The sequence below is a fragment of the Saccostrea cucullata genome, unplaced genomic scaffold (genome assembly GCF_032062105.1).
Source record: "Saccostrea cucullata isolate Sc308-1 unplaced genomic scaffold, CSIRO_AGI_Scuc_v1 ctg6025, whole genome shotgun sequence".
Classification (NCBI taxonomy): Eukaryota; Metazoa; Mollusca; class Bivalvia; order Ostreida; family Ostreidae; genus Saccostrea; species Saccostrea cuccullata.
The window spans coordinates 3,588-19,422 of NW_026933374.1; the positions used below are offsets into that span (position 1 = coordinate 3,588).

At 33.4% G+C, this 15,835-nt stretch overlaps 1 protein-coding gene across 1 annotated transcript; it reads left to right on the forward strand.

The window, feature by feature from the left end:
* The first annotated feature begins 790 nt into the window (after positions 1 to 790).
* On the forward strand, positions 791 to 6,233 carry LOC134238129 (uncharacterized). Its single transcript, XM_062720253.1, has 5 exons — positions 791 to 910; positions 1,221 to 1,298; positions 2,365 to 2,461; positions 3,400 to 3,518; positions 5,845 to 6,233. Exons 2-5 carry the CDS (start codon positions 1,235 to 1,237, stop codon positions 5,913 to 5,915), a joined length of 351 nt encoding a protein of 116 aa, XP_062576237.1. The 5' UTR covers positions 791 to 910; positions 1,221 to 1,234; the 3' UTR covers positions 5,916 to 6,233.
* Positions 6,234 to 15,835: the final 9,602 nt, after the last annotated feature.

Below are 15,835 nucleotides of genomic sequence, written 5' to 3' on the forward strand. Positions count from 1 at the left end.
GCATTTTTTGAAAAAATATGCATTTTAAAAAGAAATTTTCTCAATATTTTTTTCCATTTTTTTTTTTATCAAATGATACTTTCTATCTGTTAATCAATGAAAAATTTATAAACTGTAAAAGTTCTAACTTTATACCTCACATAGTTTCGGAGCTGTTGTAAAAATAAATTTGGACATGTTGACTTTTGACGAAACCTTAAATGAAAAAAAAACAAGACAGGCACATTTGTAACAAAAAAAAAATTCATGAAGAGAAAATTATTAACCAACGTTAATTATTTTAAATAATGGAAATATTTGATTGTCTTTCTAGACTTTTTTTTATTAATCATTAAAGGGTGGATTCTTTTCCAAAAAGAATGGGATTGTTTGACATATGGACTCATATTCAAATATCATGCTAAAATATATATGCATATATTACATTTATACTGTTTAAACACAACAGTACAATGATTGGTTAAGAATATATCTTTTTACTTCTACATTTATTGGAGTTTCAAACACTTCATATCAGGCTTGATATACTTACCTCTAAATTTTCTGACACAGGGTCCAAGTCTAGAAGAAAAAATTCGGAAATCCTGTCTCCATTAATTTCAATGCTAACAGTAACGGTAATACCTTATAATAAAAAACGTTAAAGCAGCACCGGTATAATATGACGTCCATTCGACCATTTAATTCTTAGGCGAGGGATCAGTACTAGAAGATAAATCAAATATAAGTCCTCGATTAGCAAGAAAAAAAAATATATCATTGACTAGTGTTCCTCCCCCTTAAGGGTCCTCCACACCATGTGACCTGTGACGTATATGGAGAAAAAATATCTTTACCTCTCGATTTCATTATCGTTTTTCTATATTGTCTATTTCACAGGGAAACGCTTTGAAGCTCTCTAAAGCCAAGAAGATAGGAAAATCATTAAAATCTTATAAACGCTTTAAAGTCCCCAAATCTCCGTCAAAAACTGAGTGCTAAAATGAGAACAACAACGTAAACAATGAATGTGGGGATCGAAAAGAAGGTCCCGCAGAAGTAATTTAAACAAGTCGTTAATGTTTTGCACTAGGAAAAGGTTCTTGAGAAGAAGATGAAAATGTGAAAAGTTAACGACGACGACACACAACGAGTTGATCTAATTATAGCATACGGACAAATTTTGATCGGATGATGTGAACAGCGACAAGTTGATTTTCTTAACAAATGTTTTTATTTATAGAAATATTTCAAGATGTCTGTACCGGCTATCGCTTCCATCCTCGCAGCTTTGTTGTCTGTCAGTCTTGTCAAGGAAGGTAGGATCATACATTAACAGTTTTTTCAACGTTTAATTCCTTGTTTGTCAGTAGTAGTTGAAAGTGAAATTAATGGTGCACCACCTTAAGTACCTGTAGCTACTTGTAGAGTAAGAGTTTCTATTATATTACGATTTCTATTTTCTTTTTATTCGGGTAGAGATTGTTACACACATTAGGGGTAGGAGCGAAATTATAGATAAAAAAAGTTCTTTATGATATAAATTAGAGGGAATGTTAGTATTAAAAATAACTAGAACTGTCCAAACGGGACAAAATACCCCCCGCTGGGTTCTTCAGAAGTTTTTCCATAATAAAGATATGTATCAAACACGAATTATGAAATTTTTCTTCCAGTGACCTTGAACTTCCCTAAATGACCTTGGGTCAAGGTCATGACACACCCTTAGGTCATGTGCAATCTTTGTGTAAAATTAGAACCTACCAAGTTTATCCATAAGAAAGATATGTACCAGACACGAATTATGAAATTTTTCTTCCAGTGACCTTGAACTTCCCCAAATGACCTTGGGTCAAGATCATGACACACCCTTCGGTCATGGGCAATCTTTGTGTGAAATGAGAACCTTCCAAGTTTATCCATAAGAAAGATATGGACCGGACACGAATTATGAAATTTATCTACCAGTGACCTTGAACTTCTGAAAAAGACCTTGGGTCAAGGTCATGACACACCCTTGGGTCATGGGCAATCTTTGTGTGAAATGAAAACCTACCAAGTTTATCCATAAGAAAGATATGGACCGGACACCAATTATGAAATTTTTCTTCCAGTGACCTTGAACTTCCCCAAATGACCTTGGATCAAGGTCATGACACACCCTTAGGTCATGAGCAATCTCAGTGTGGAGTAGTAGATTCTAATGTCCCTCTGTAAGAAAGATATGGACCGGACACGATTGCACAGACAGACGGACAGACAGACAGACGGACAAGGTGATTCCTATATACTCCCCCAAACTTCGTTTGCGGGGGGTATAATTAAGACATAACAAGGTTCGCTAGCAAATGTGTAACTATTAAGAAAATGTAATTTATATCATAGGGATAGATGCACAGACTTGTCAAGATGTAAATGACTGTACCACAGAGTACGAATCCGCTGAAGCAGTAGCCGGACAAAACCAGGGCAAATTATGCAAGTAAGTCTATCTTGTTTCAATGCACTCTCCTTTTTATGAAAGTGATTTTTTTAAATAAAACGAGATAAGCCTTTTATGATTTTTAGAGTAGGATTTTACACATATAGCATCCCTTGTCTATGAATCTACACTATAGAGAAGAATTCCCCATAGGAAAAAGAATCGACCGCTACAGCCAAATTTCCTCCTCTAGAGTCGAGTTCTTAATTGTACACGTAGGTATTAATTGAGGGGACATTTTGGCTAAAAGTTATGAAAAATGTAAGATTTTAAATTGGTCAAAGTGTATTTGACACACATAAATACCCTATTTATGTCTACTTCTAAGGAAGGGCACTATCATAAAGGAGACCAGAAAAGCCTTCCCCCTTCTCTTCTTTTCCTTGAGTAGAATTTCCTTTCCCTTATAAAAGCGTATATTGTATCTATATTGTTTTTAAAAACGACAGGGACAAACCTTTGGGTAATAGTTGAAATGAAGTTAGCGGATTTTAAATTGACCAAGATGTATTTGATAAACACAATTGCTTCTTGTTGCCACTTTTAAGGTAGAAGTGTAAAATTCATCCTAAATTGTTCTCCTGTCCTTTTCTTAGAGTGGAATTTCCTTTATCTTGTAACAACTTAATTGTCATCAGATTTTAATGAAAACAGGATGTATTTAAGAAACACGAATGCCCTATTTGCTCACTTCAAATCAAGAGAATTAATAGAAACTGGATGTATGTTATAAACACAAATGCCCATTGTTTGGACATTTTTAAAAAAAAATACTGTTAAGGCAGACATGAAACACACAAGCTACATGTAGTTTCAGGTAACCATGGTTTACACGAAATAAAACAATTATATTGGGGGGATGTACAAGGAACTATCATGTTTGTTTCAAGCTTCTTTTCACTTTCTGTTTATTCTCTTTTATTTGATTTTTGCTACAGGGCTGTCAATGTTTACATAACATGCCTGGAGGCTGCGGGAAAGAAATGTAACATTGACGTCACACCCACATTAGAGGCCGCGGAAGAGACTTTGATTCAGTTTTGTACAACATCAAAAGGTAGAATCACAGGCCTTTGGATCGCTTAAAAAAATTGTCTGTGTAAAAAAAAAATTAAAGGTACTGAACTCTTACACTGGGTACCTAATTTCGCTAATAGAATATTTTTTTATTTTAATGCTCTAAAATTCTACTTTCTATTTAAATCTATTCAAAGATAAACATTCTTCAATTCTACCAAAGCTCATTCCGAAATTCCATATATTTCTTGAGATATTCTGAAATCAATTTCATAAATGACCTACTTTCTTTTACTCGACATTAGCTTGGGCCCCTGGTCATTTCCCATGTAAACAGACGGTGTTTGAAGTGCGACGAAGAGTTGCATAGTAGTTGCAAAATCTTTTAACAATTTAAAGTTAACTTCTTGCTCCAGATTGTAACGTTAAGTCTGTAATAATATTCCTTTCGCGAAAAATTAATTTGAAAACGTTTACATCAACAACTACCGCCATGTTGATTATGAATGTAAATGAAGCCATGGTAGAACGAATTTTTCCCGGAATGCATTATATACCTTTCGATTTTCAAAACAATTAGACAGCTATAATGTTGTTTATGACTTTGTTACACCATATGATCAAATTAAAGAAAAACCTTGTAAAGCTTGAATGAAAATGAGCAAATATTCATTGAGTTTAGAATCAAATCCGGGGAAAATTTGTCCCGTCGTTCCCGCTTTACAATTAGTGAAGGCCCAAGCTGATGTCGAGTAGAAAAATTATTGTCAATTTAGGAATTGATTTCAGAATATCTCGAGAAGTATAAGGAATTACGGAATGAACTTTGGTAGTAATGAAGATTGTTTATATTTGAATAGATATGGATAGAAAGTAAAATTGTAAAGCATTTGATTTAAATAAAATTTATTGGCGAAAGTAGGTAACCCATGAAGAGTTCCATACCTTTATTTTTTTTCAACACCTCAATTTTTTTTCTAAGCGATCTAAAGGCCTGTGGGTAGAATATGACGATTTTTATATGTAACAGCTGTATAGCATCAGATACTGTAAATTCCCTATTTTTCGAGAATATTTATTATCGCGAATGGGCTCTTCAACGTCAAATCGCGAGAATAATAATTCACGAATGGACGGTTGCTCAAAAGATTTTAAATGGATTTCAGCACCATAAAAATAAAGGCGAGTAATTTTACTTCGCGTGTGGTGCTTCTAGCGAAATTAGGCGATAATTAATTCCATGCGTATATTTAGGAATCTACAGTATTTATATCCACTGAATATTATTATTACCCCCCGCTTGAAATGCGGGAGGGTATATAGTAATCGGATTGTCCGTCCGTCTGTCTGTTACGGTTTGGAGTACTCTCTATCTTACCCGCAATCCTCTGATACCACTTCATGAAATTTGATGAAACTTTCAGAGAATCTTTATTACATAATGCAATTGTGCACCTCTTATTTTACCTTTTGATCCGACTTATATTTTAGGTTTTCCATAGCAAAACAAGGACACTGCTATCATATTCATATGGGAGGCGGGGGTGTCATTTAGTGAGCTCATTTCTCACAGTATCTCTAGGTTCCGTTATTTCTTATGAAGACAATTATCGTTATTCAGTCCACAAAGAATACAAAGCCAGCCACGTACAAAGATTTCTTGAAACATGGCTGTTCCCTCAATTATGCATACAATGACATATACGTGTATAATACAATATTAAAAATGTAATTTTACTTTGAATGTTTATTTTCATAGAGATGTAAATATCAACAAAATGTTTTACTTTGGTTGTTAGTACGGAATTAACATCGCAGCTTTTGCAGAAAAAAAGACAAGATGTTTGTGAAACACTGATCTCTCTCCCCCCCCCCCCCCCATGGCAACATAGCGGAGATAAAACATTTTCTTAAATGCAAACAAAATATGTTATACCAAAAGAATGGTCTCGTGACAAGGGATAAGCATGTGAAATATGAAAGTCATAGCTTCACGAAGTCAAAGTTTATTGGCAGTGTTAGATTTTTTGAAGACGAACACACAGACAGACTGACGGACGGACACGACAAAAATTATATACACCGAATCTCCGATTACTGGGGCATAAATACATTATACACGTAATTGGGTTATGTATTTCTTTTCTACAAAAAGCTGCGACATTAAATCCCGTATTTTGTTAGGAAAACGTTCAATTGTTTAAATTAATTCCTGATATACCAGTGTGATAAACATTTATTATAGACAAAGGCTAAATATGAATGAAATAAAAATGTCCAAGATGTAAGATATGTTCTCTAGATATATGTTTACGTACATCGTTGTAGTTTTAATTCAGCTGAACGGCTTTTTATTTTATTTTTAGGTGGCTATGCAACACCTTTCCTTGGCTTCTTTACCATGGTTCTGGGAGTTTTGATTTTAAGATCTGTATAAATTAATGAGGAAAAATTAGGTAAAAAGAGGAAAATGCGAGTCTTTTGCGAATTGGTACATGTATTTTATTTTAACAAATAGATGGTTTTTTATCTATAATCTGTCATAAAGGACAATTTTTCTTCACACTGATTGACAGTACTTGCCACGAATGTATTTTTTCTCTATTTTTACAGTTAACTAATTTGTATTTTCGATGTCTTAAACACAGAAAAAGACAAATGATAAGAACTTTCCAAAGTTACCTTATTTCATTTGACTTTTATTAATGTTCTTTATGCTTTCTTTTCTCGCATGTATTAAAGGTAGTCTAAAATATTTGTTTTTGTGTGTGTTGAGACGCTAAAATGTGCCGTTGCAATTTTGTGCATCTGCATTACCAATTCATTTGGTGGTCATTGACTTTTAAACATCGTTTTAGAGTTGCATACTTAGGAGTTGATCAATATGTATACACCGAAAGTCTTGATGTCCCTATGTGGAATCCACTTGAGGAGAGGAATTATGACGAAATGAATCTTACTGCGTATATCCCAGTACATGCTGGCACAAAAGGTTCAATCGCCAGTGGTCTCGAACAGGACGTAAAAAACAATTAATCAATCACCAGTTTACAAGTCATTATCTTCAGCCTTCAACGTATTTTTGTTTTTTAATTGATCATGTATCGTTAGATTTGCATTGAACAACGCAACCCGATCAAAATCGCGATGAAATATCTCTAAGGGGTCTTGACCTTATAATAAGAGAGATAACTTGCAAATTACAAAATATAACTACTCATAGTTTTTTTTATCAGAGTTTCCTATTTGAACCTTTGAGTACTCAATTCGCTGAATCTATCACATTATGGAAACATTACCTTCTATTTCTGTTGCCTAAGTCTTCCTAATTGTTTATTATATTTAACAATAAAACATTTAAAACCAAGTTCAAAAGCCTTATTAATTGAATGAATTTTAACTTCTTAGGGACCATTTTAAAAATGGTTTATAGTTACAAGTACATAAAACAGAATTTTGATTAGTATTTTTTTAATGGACAAATAATTAGAAAAAGGTAACACAGATGTGATACAGATGTACTTTTCTCACAACCACATACAACAGTGTGATATTCTGACTAAGGAAGCATCGCTTTATGAAGTTTTGTAAGATGCATTTAAGGGGGCCGACTATAGTTTTATTGTGTGAAAACTACAATAGCGAAACTCTTCATTTTTGTACCATATATAATTTACATTCACTTCAGTGTACATGCAGAGTTTGAGGGAAATCTACCGTCCAGGTATTTTTGAGGGACCGTCTCAAAATACAGGTACATTTACTATAGGACTATACGAGAAAATGCCAATTTTTAGCACTTTAAAGCAAATTATACAAATACTACAATAGACATTTTGTTCAAACTATAATATTTGATGAGTATTACTATATTATACAATATATGTGAGAAACACAAATACTACCGTCTTGTTACCAGAGGGGCATCTCAAAATACAAAAAAATTAGCAAATTTTACTATTTTATAGAGTATTACAAAATATGACGTACACAATGGATTCACGTGAAAACATAATAAGAATATTGGAGATATTCTCAAATTTCTATGTTTTAAATTTCAAGAGCGTATGTTTATTACTTTTTTTAAATAATATTTTTATTACCCCTTTCTTTAAGAGCTACAGATTATCATAACGTCAAAAACACACTGCAACGACGTCAACATACCTATCAATTGCAAAATCGGTTAAGAAATTAGTTATATCAAATTGTAATTACATTTTTATACCTATAATTTCTTAATTTTGTTTAATTTTAATAAATAAGTGAAAAAAGTTGCATTAAAACAGTAAATACGCTTCATTTTACTATGATGCGCGAAATATTGCGCAGTGGAAACTATAGTCGGCCCCCTTAATTGGTATGATACTAAGTATTAATTTCATATACACCTCATATTTTAAATTTTATGCTGTGATAATAAACCGTTACTCTTTCTGCTCTCTGTGTTGAAATTTCTTCATATCATGATCTGACATAAAAAGCATTTCTGGAAAAAAAATAAGTAGCGCTTCATACTTTAAACTATTTTTCATGTGGCTCTAATGTTATTGCTGTTTATGAAAATCAATATTAGATATTTCAAATTATCTTGATGAAATTTGTAGCAGAGGCTCGGGACCCCTTAAGATGAAAATTGAGATATTTTCATTCATTTTAAGGAGCTACCATATGTACACCAGCGATCAATGTTAATTATGAAGAAGGGGATGGGAGGGGGTACAGCGAAAAGCAAACAAACCACCAAAAAAAGTTGTTGGTTGCCCTCTTTCGACCGACTGACTAAAAATGGCGCGAGTCATTTTTTTTCTTTTTTTTTACATTGCAGGAAACGATTTTTAAAAAAAATTATTTCCGTCAAAACATATGATGAACATTTTTGAAAAAAAGGATATTCCCACCTAAATGAACCTACTGATGCAATTATTTTACCCCAAGTTAAGAGGGCAACAAAACATTTTTTTAAAGATTGTCTGACAAAAAAAAAAACATTAAAACATAATTAAATTAAAATGAACAAAAACCCGACAAGACTGTTCGTAGGCAGGGGCTCAGGGGGTTTATTTTTGATAATTATTTTAACTGTTATTAAATTATTCGGAAAAGGTTTGAAATGTTGTGAACTTGCAACAAAAGAAAAATCGGGGGGGGGGGGTCTGTTCGAAATAACAGAAAAAAGTGAAATATTAGGGTATGGAACAGTTATCAAAGTTTAACATCATAAAACATATTGTTGGAAGATCAGACTCGGACCCGTGAAAACAAAGATCAGAGGCGATGGAGGAGAGAGATCCTAATGTCAACGGTATCATCCGCGTTATTTTCTTTGCATTTATTTGGTAAGCAGCGAAATCCGTCAATAATACAGAAAAAACAAATATTTTATAAGACAATTGATAATTTCAATATTTTCTGTCAAGTTTTTTTTTGCAATCATTTATATTGCTAAGACAATTTTATAGAATTGAATAAATCCCCTAAAATAATTTGATTGCTTAAAATATTTAAAAATATCAACCTTCTTGGTTGACTTTAAATCATTGACCTACACTTCCTTCTATTTCGTATTATAAACATAACTTTTAAATACCAAATTACTACTCTGCTGCGAGGTATATATGTATTAAAATAAAGTTGATAATCTCTTCACTTCTAATATTTCAGAAACGTTGGTTTAGGTAAGATAAAGAGACTGATATAAAATAAGATTTAAGTACGCAGTTAAACAGATATACCTAGTACTTAACTCCACACTAAACATGAAGTGGATAAGGATACGGGATCATTGAAATATCACTTATCTCAAGAGTTCGCCATTAAATGAAAGTTACTGTGAATTAAAATCTTCCGAGTGGTGACGATCAGAAGAGTATCAGTAAAATCATGTATTAAGCATTTGTGTTCGTTGCTTTAAACACAGAATAAAACTAGGCCAGTCAGTTATATCTGAAGGTCGACTGAAATTTGAACTGTTATTTATATGGAACCGGCTCTAAAACGAGTTAACAAGAGGCTCACATTGCTCAGCTGAGAAACTTTCTATGCTATTCTTTACATGTACCAGATTCTCTTTTATAATACCTACTGTGATTGAGCAGTGTTTTCATATGACAAAAGCAAATGGAGATTCTTTAAATTAACGTGTTTATCAAACTTTCATGCCTGTGATCTCTTTCTGAACCTTATATGAAGACAAGTGCACAGAAAACATATTTAACAAGATTATTAAAAGAATTTGTGTTCCCAACTAAAAAAGACGAGTTTGCGCGATTTTGGGGGTGGGGTGGGGGTGAACACTTTCAGAAGAGATTGGTGGGTCAAATTAAATGATTGTATAAAATTAAACAACATACTAACAGAATGAATGAATTTTTGACCTGATAGTTTAACAATTTCACCTCCGAAATTGGGATCTTTAAACACATAGGAAGTTATAGTACAAAATTTCAGTGAAAAAACTCATAGGCTTCTCGATACATGTATATCACTTGGAAATGACAGAATTAATAATCTTTACGTTTTGGGCTCTAAAAAAAAATAGGTAACTTCCTTAGGCTATATAAAGTGTAAAATTCTATCTCAAAAGCTAGATATCTCGCAGAAACGAAGGTGTTACAGAAAAATATAAATTATGGCGGGCAGACAGACCGAAATTAATACCCCCCTCCCACTTTATGAAAGGGGAGTACAAAAAGAAATGAAATTATACAGTATAGTTTGTCATAAAGCAGTTGTGTTGTTTTAAGGATTTTTGATTGATTAAATTCCTTAGAATTATTTTCAAATATACTGACAAATATATTTATATTGTATCACACATTATTTTTAATACTTTGTGTGAAATAGGAAGACAGTATCTTACCCATGATTAACAATAGGCCCAAGGGCCTTGAATCGCTCTTCTGATAAATTGTACAACCTATCACTTGTATTTGAAGCCTCTAACCCTAAGTATCCTAAAACCCAAGTTGCATCAACTGATAAAAAGTTTGATGATTCTTAGCCAATTAGGACTGAAGATATTTTAATAAAGCTATAAAAGAAACATGAGTAGGTCACGGTGACCTACTTTAAGAATGAAGTTTTCTGAGGACTCAAGATGCATTAATAGACAAGCTAAGATTGAAGATTCTAAGCCAATATGTATTATGAGATATTCAAAAGTAGGTCACCTTGACCTACTTTTTGGTCTACATTCTTGGAAAACCCAAGATGCATCAACTGACAAAGTTTGATGATTCTAAGCCAATAAATACCTGAGATATTCAAAAGTATATCACCGTGACCTACTTTTTGGTCCATATTCTCTGAAAACCCAAGAGGCATAAACTAACAAAGTTTGATGATTCTAAGCCAGTAAGTACCGGAGTTACTTGAATATAGCCATAAAATGTCAAAAGTAGGACATCGTGACCTACTTTTTGGTTGACTTTCTCCGAAAACCCAAGATGCATCAACTGACAAAGTTTGATGATACTAAGCCGATAAGTACTGGAGATACTTATATATAGCGATTAAAGGTCAAAAGTAGGTCATGGTGACCTACATTTTGGTTGAAATTTATCAGAGGCCCAAGATGCATCTGCTGACAAAGTTTGATAATTCTAAACCAATAAATACCTGAGATATTCAAAAGTAGGTCACCATGACTTACTTTTTGGCCGAAATTCTCTGAAAACCCAAGAGGCATAAACTAACAAAGTTTGATGATTCTAAGCCAATAGGTACCAGAGAATACTTAAATATAGCCATAAAATGTCAAAAGTAGGTCATCCTGACCTACTTTTTGGTCGACATTCTCCGAAAACCCAAAATGCATCAACTGACAAAGTTTGATGATTCTAAGCCGATAAGTACTGGAGTTACTTAAATATAGCTATTAAATGTCAAAAGTAGTTCATCGTGACCTACATTTTGGTTGACATTTATCAGAGGCCTAAGATGCATCTGCTGACCAAGTTTGATAATTCTAAGCCAATAAATACACGAGATATTCAAAAGTAGGTCACTGTGACCTACCTTTTGGTCGACATTCTCCGAAAACCCAAGATGCATCAACTGACAAAGTTTGATGATTCTAAGCCGATAAGTACTGGAGATACATAAATATAGCAATAAAACATTGAAAGTAGGTCACCGTGACCTACATTTTGGTCGTCACTCTCCGAAAACCGAAGATGCATCAACTCACAAAGTTTGATGATTCTAACCCAATAAATAACTCAGATACTGAAATATAGCCATAAAATGTCGAAAGTAGGTCAAAGTGACCTACATTTTGGTCGACATTTTTCAGAGTCCCAAGATGCATCAGCTGACCAAGTTTGATGATCATTGGTCTGAAGGTAATCAAAATATGCCTTTTAAACAATTTGAAAACAAATGCCTGCAAAATTCTAAAAGTAGGTCTCAGTGACCTACTTTTACTAAAATATGTTTTAAGGTCCCAAGATGCAGCAACTAACAAGATTTGATGATTCTAACCCTCTCAGTGTCTGAAATAATGGGATGAAATGTTTTAAAAAGGATAAGTCATAAAGTTCAAAAAGTAGGTCACGGTGACCTACTTTTAAGTTGACGTTGTTCAAGGACCCAAAATGCATCAACTGACAAAGTTTGATGATCATGGGCCTTAAAGTGTCCAAAAATATGCCTTCAAATCAATTTGAAAACAAATGCCCGCAAAATTCTAAAAGTAGGTCATCATGACCTACTTTTGAGTGTGATGATGATGAAGTCCTAAGATGCATCAACTAACAAGATATGATGATCCTAGTCCTTATAGTAAGCAAAATATAGACATTTTCATTAATTGTAAATTTAGGTCAACTTTGAAGTGACCTTGAGACCACGCCCTTTGCCCCAGGGTCAGGCCTTGAACAATTTTTAATCTTCAACATATCCGGATCATTGTATGTAAGTTTGGTGAAAATCTGCCTCGTGGTTCTGGAGAAGATTTTTTTGCAACCAGTACTTTTGGTTTTGTTTTCCTGATTATCTCCCCTTGTTTATGGTCCCAACCCTTATTTTAGTATAAATGGTAGCCCTTGGGCCAAGGATACCCTGTGACAAATTTGACACTGATTGGCCAAGGGGTTCTTGAGTTATGGCCCATATTCTAAAAAGTTAACGCACACCGCACGACGCACATGCTCCGCACAAATGGCCATAGCATTAGCTCTTTGAGCCTTTGGCTCAGAAGAGCTAATAAAAATGAAATAAAAAGGGATTCATTTAATAATATACACAAATTTTAAATACATATAAATACATTTTCTAAAATAGATATCAGAATATTCAAAGCTCTTCATTGTCGATCTTTTAGTCTGAAAAAATAAGATAAAAAATGAGAATTAACAATGCTCGAATATCAATTTTTTTCCAGGTACATTCTAAGGCACCGTTTTTTCTTTAGATTCTGTGACCTCGTTTGTCTGTTTAAAGTCCAAAATATGTTCTTATAACCATGACCAGGATACACCGGACAAGAGTTCTAGAGCCATTTGCAGACGACTTTGAAGTATCTGAAGTTCCTGTGACATTAGCTGAAGAATAAAACTGCATATATAGGCATAATTTTATGTATGAAGGATAAAGAGATAATGAACAGTATTCAATATCAATGTCCATAAAACAACACGAAATAGGAGCAGAGCAAACACGGACCTCCAAAATATCAGAGATGGGATCAGGTGCAATGGAGGAAAGAGCATCCCCTGCCGACTGGTCACACTCCAATAAACTCCAAATTTTGTTAAAAGAGAAGAGACATGCTTTACATGACTAGGCCATGAGCTTCTATTACAATTTTACAACAACGCCTTCGCGTGAAATTGTTTACATTGATTTTAGTGATTTTCAATGCGAAGTTCACTTATAGGGGACCAAAAATATTACTACTGTCTCGTGGGAAAAATAAAAATTCTCAGAGACTGTATACTGGTGTGTACTTGTTAGAAAGTTAAATGCATTTTTATATAAGCAACTTGTGTATCAAATTCTAATATAATAATAAATAAAAATATATTTTTATAAAAATGAAATACATTCATAATCACCACAGTAACACCGGAATCAACGATATGTTTATGAAGCAATTATCCCCCCACAATGAATGTAAACTACAAATATTACAAAATACAAATAAAAGGAATTTTCCAAGGCCAAGAGACATAACTCTGTCAAAAATTGCTTTATTGTATAGAGCAAATGTCCTAGATATTTGTTAAAAAAATAAAGTATACCAAATATCATTGCAATATATGTATATTCTGTCAAAATTTGATCCATCGATTCGAAACATTACCTGATATAGATATTCTCATGATTAATATTTATACCATATTTCATATTGCTATATGCAACCTCTGCTTATAAAATGAACGGAAACTGTTGGTGGATTGATGACAAACAGATATAGACAGCAGCAAAGCGCCTTCCCCTTTTCGAAAGTTGGACCAATTCTATAGGAGTTTCGTAGGGTTACTTCATAATGTAACTCTCCTTAGATCTATGACCAGTGCAGGTGATTAAAGTATGGATGAAAAAAGGAGGGAAATTACATATGAATCTTTATATCTTGGTGAGGTTGGTCAGAGTCAGAAGCAATGAATTTCAATCTTTTGGACTTGATCCTGCCTAACTCGTTTTTTAATGATTTTGATATTTCACGTGACAGAATATTATCAAAACCGGTGCCATTTTTAAAAGTGCAAATTCTCCACTCCAAGTGGAACATCACTTCGATATTTGCAAATAGATATTAACTGTAAACTCACAAATTATGCCTTATGAAAATTTAGATGATTTATCAGGAGTTTCAAAGTGCATGGAATTAAGTTAACAGAATGTTTGTGTTCTAAGTAGAAAACAGACCAGTTAGCAAGGGCCCCGCCATTGGGTTGAATTATTAAGGATGCAGCTTACGGAATGATTAAAAAATATACGATGAATAAGCAACAGCAACTGTATTCTTAAAATTTCAAGATAAATCCTGAATATCCAAAAACCTGTAAATAAGATCCTTGTATTTACTTAGGCAGTTAAGAACAACTTAACATGGAATGTATTATATATAAAATGCCAGCCTTCATTGAATGCTAATATCATGAAGGCTTGACCTTAACTTCAAAACAATCAGCAGACAAAGATTTTCATTCATTTTAAAGTGACAGATAAAGAAAAGCCTACTAAATTTTCAGCAGCAGGCTGATAATTAATCCCAAGGGATTAATTTTACCTCTTTCATCATTTTCTTTTTAAGTTACAATAAGAACTTTTTCAGTATCAATGATAGAATTGGGGTTTTATCCAACGTGAACGACCTTAAAAATTAATAATATTCCTGAATTTACATAAAGGAAAAAAAGTAAGAATAAGAAATATGTCTTCTTTAATCTATTTCTTGTTTTTACAATTCAATAAAATCAAACCTTATTGTGTAGGGTATTTTTAACAAAATTAAGTATAAACATTTATATTTAAACCCACATTTCAGAGTGTTCATAGCATTCCTAATTGACTAAACTTCAAAACAAACTTCATTTGCAGAGAGGTGGTAATTAATCTCAATGTGACAGATAAAGATGATGCTTTGGATTTTCTTCTGAAGGAAAGCTTATAAATCCCAAGGGACTCCTAACAGCATTGAGTTTATGGGAACATTTATCTCTCTTTGCCAATGCATATTTCATACTAGATCATGGCATAACATAATGTGCGAAAAGTCTTACTTTTATATGGACATTTAGCTTTGTCAAAACCACACTTAGGAGTATCCGGTGGCGGCGAATTTATGTTTCCAGCCCAATGAATCTTCTTGGATGGAATTGGCACGTATTTGTTAACGTTGCCAAAGAAATAAGCCACCACCTGTTAAAAAAATATCTCTCTTGCGCTTAATTGAAAAAAAAATACAAGAAAGACACATTTAAAAAAAAAACATGAAGAAAAAATAATTAACTGACGTCAATTGTTTTAAATAATGGAAATATTTGATTGTCTGCCTAGACTTTGTTAATTAATCATTAAAGGGTCTATTCTTTTCTAAAAAGATTGATTTATACTGTTTAACGTCCCTCTCCTGAATATTTCACTGATATGGAGACGTCACCATTGCCGGTGAAGGGCTGCAAATTTAGGCCTATGCTCGGCACTTAGGCCTTTGAGCAGGGAGGGATCTTTATCGTGCCACACCTGCTGTGACACGGGGGCTCGCTTTATACGGTTCATCCGAAGGACCGCCACAATTTGTCGCCTTTTACGACAAGCAAGGGGGTTACTTTAACCCGGATCCCACTGGGTTTTCTAAAAAGAAAGGGATGGTATTACATACGGACTCATATTCAAACAGAATGC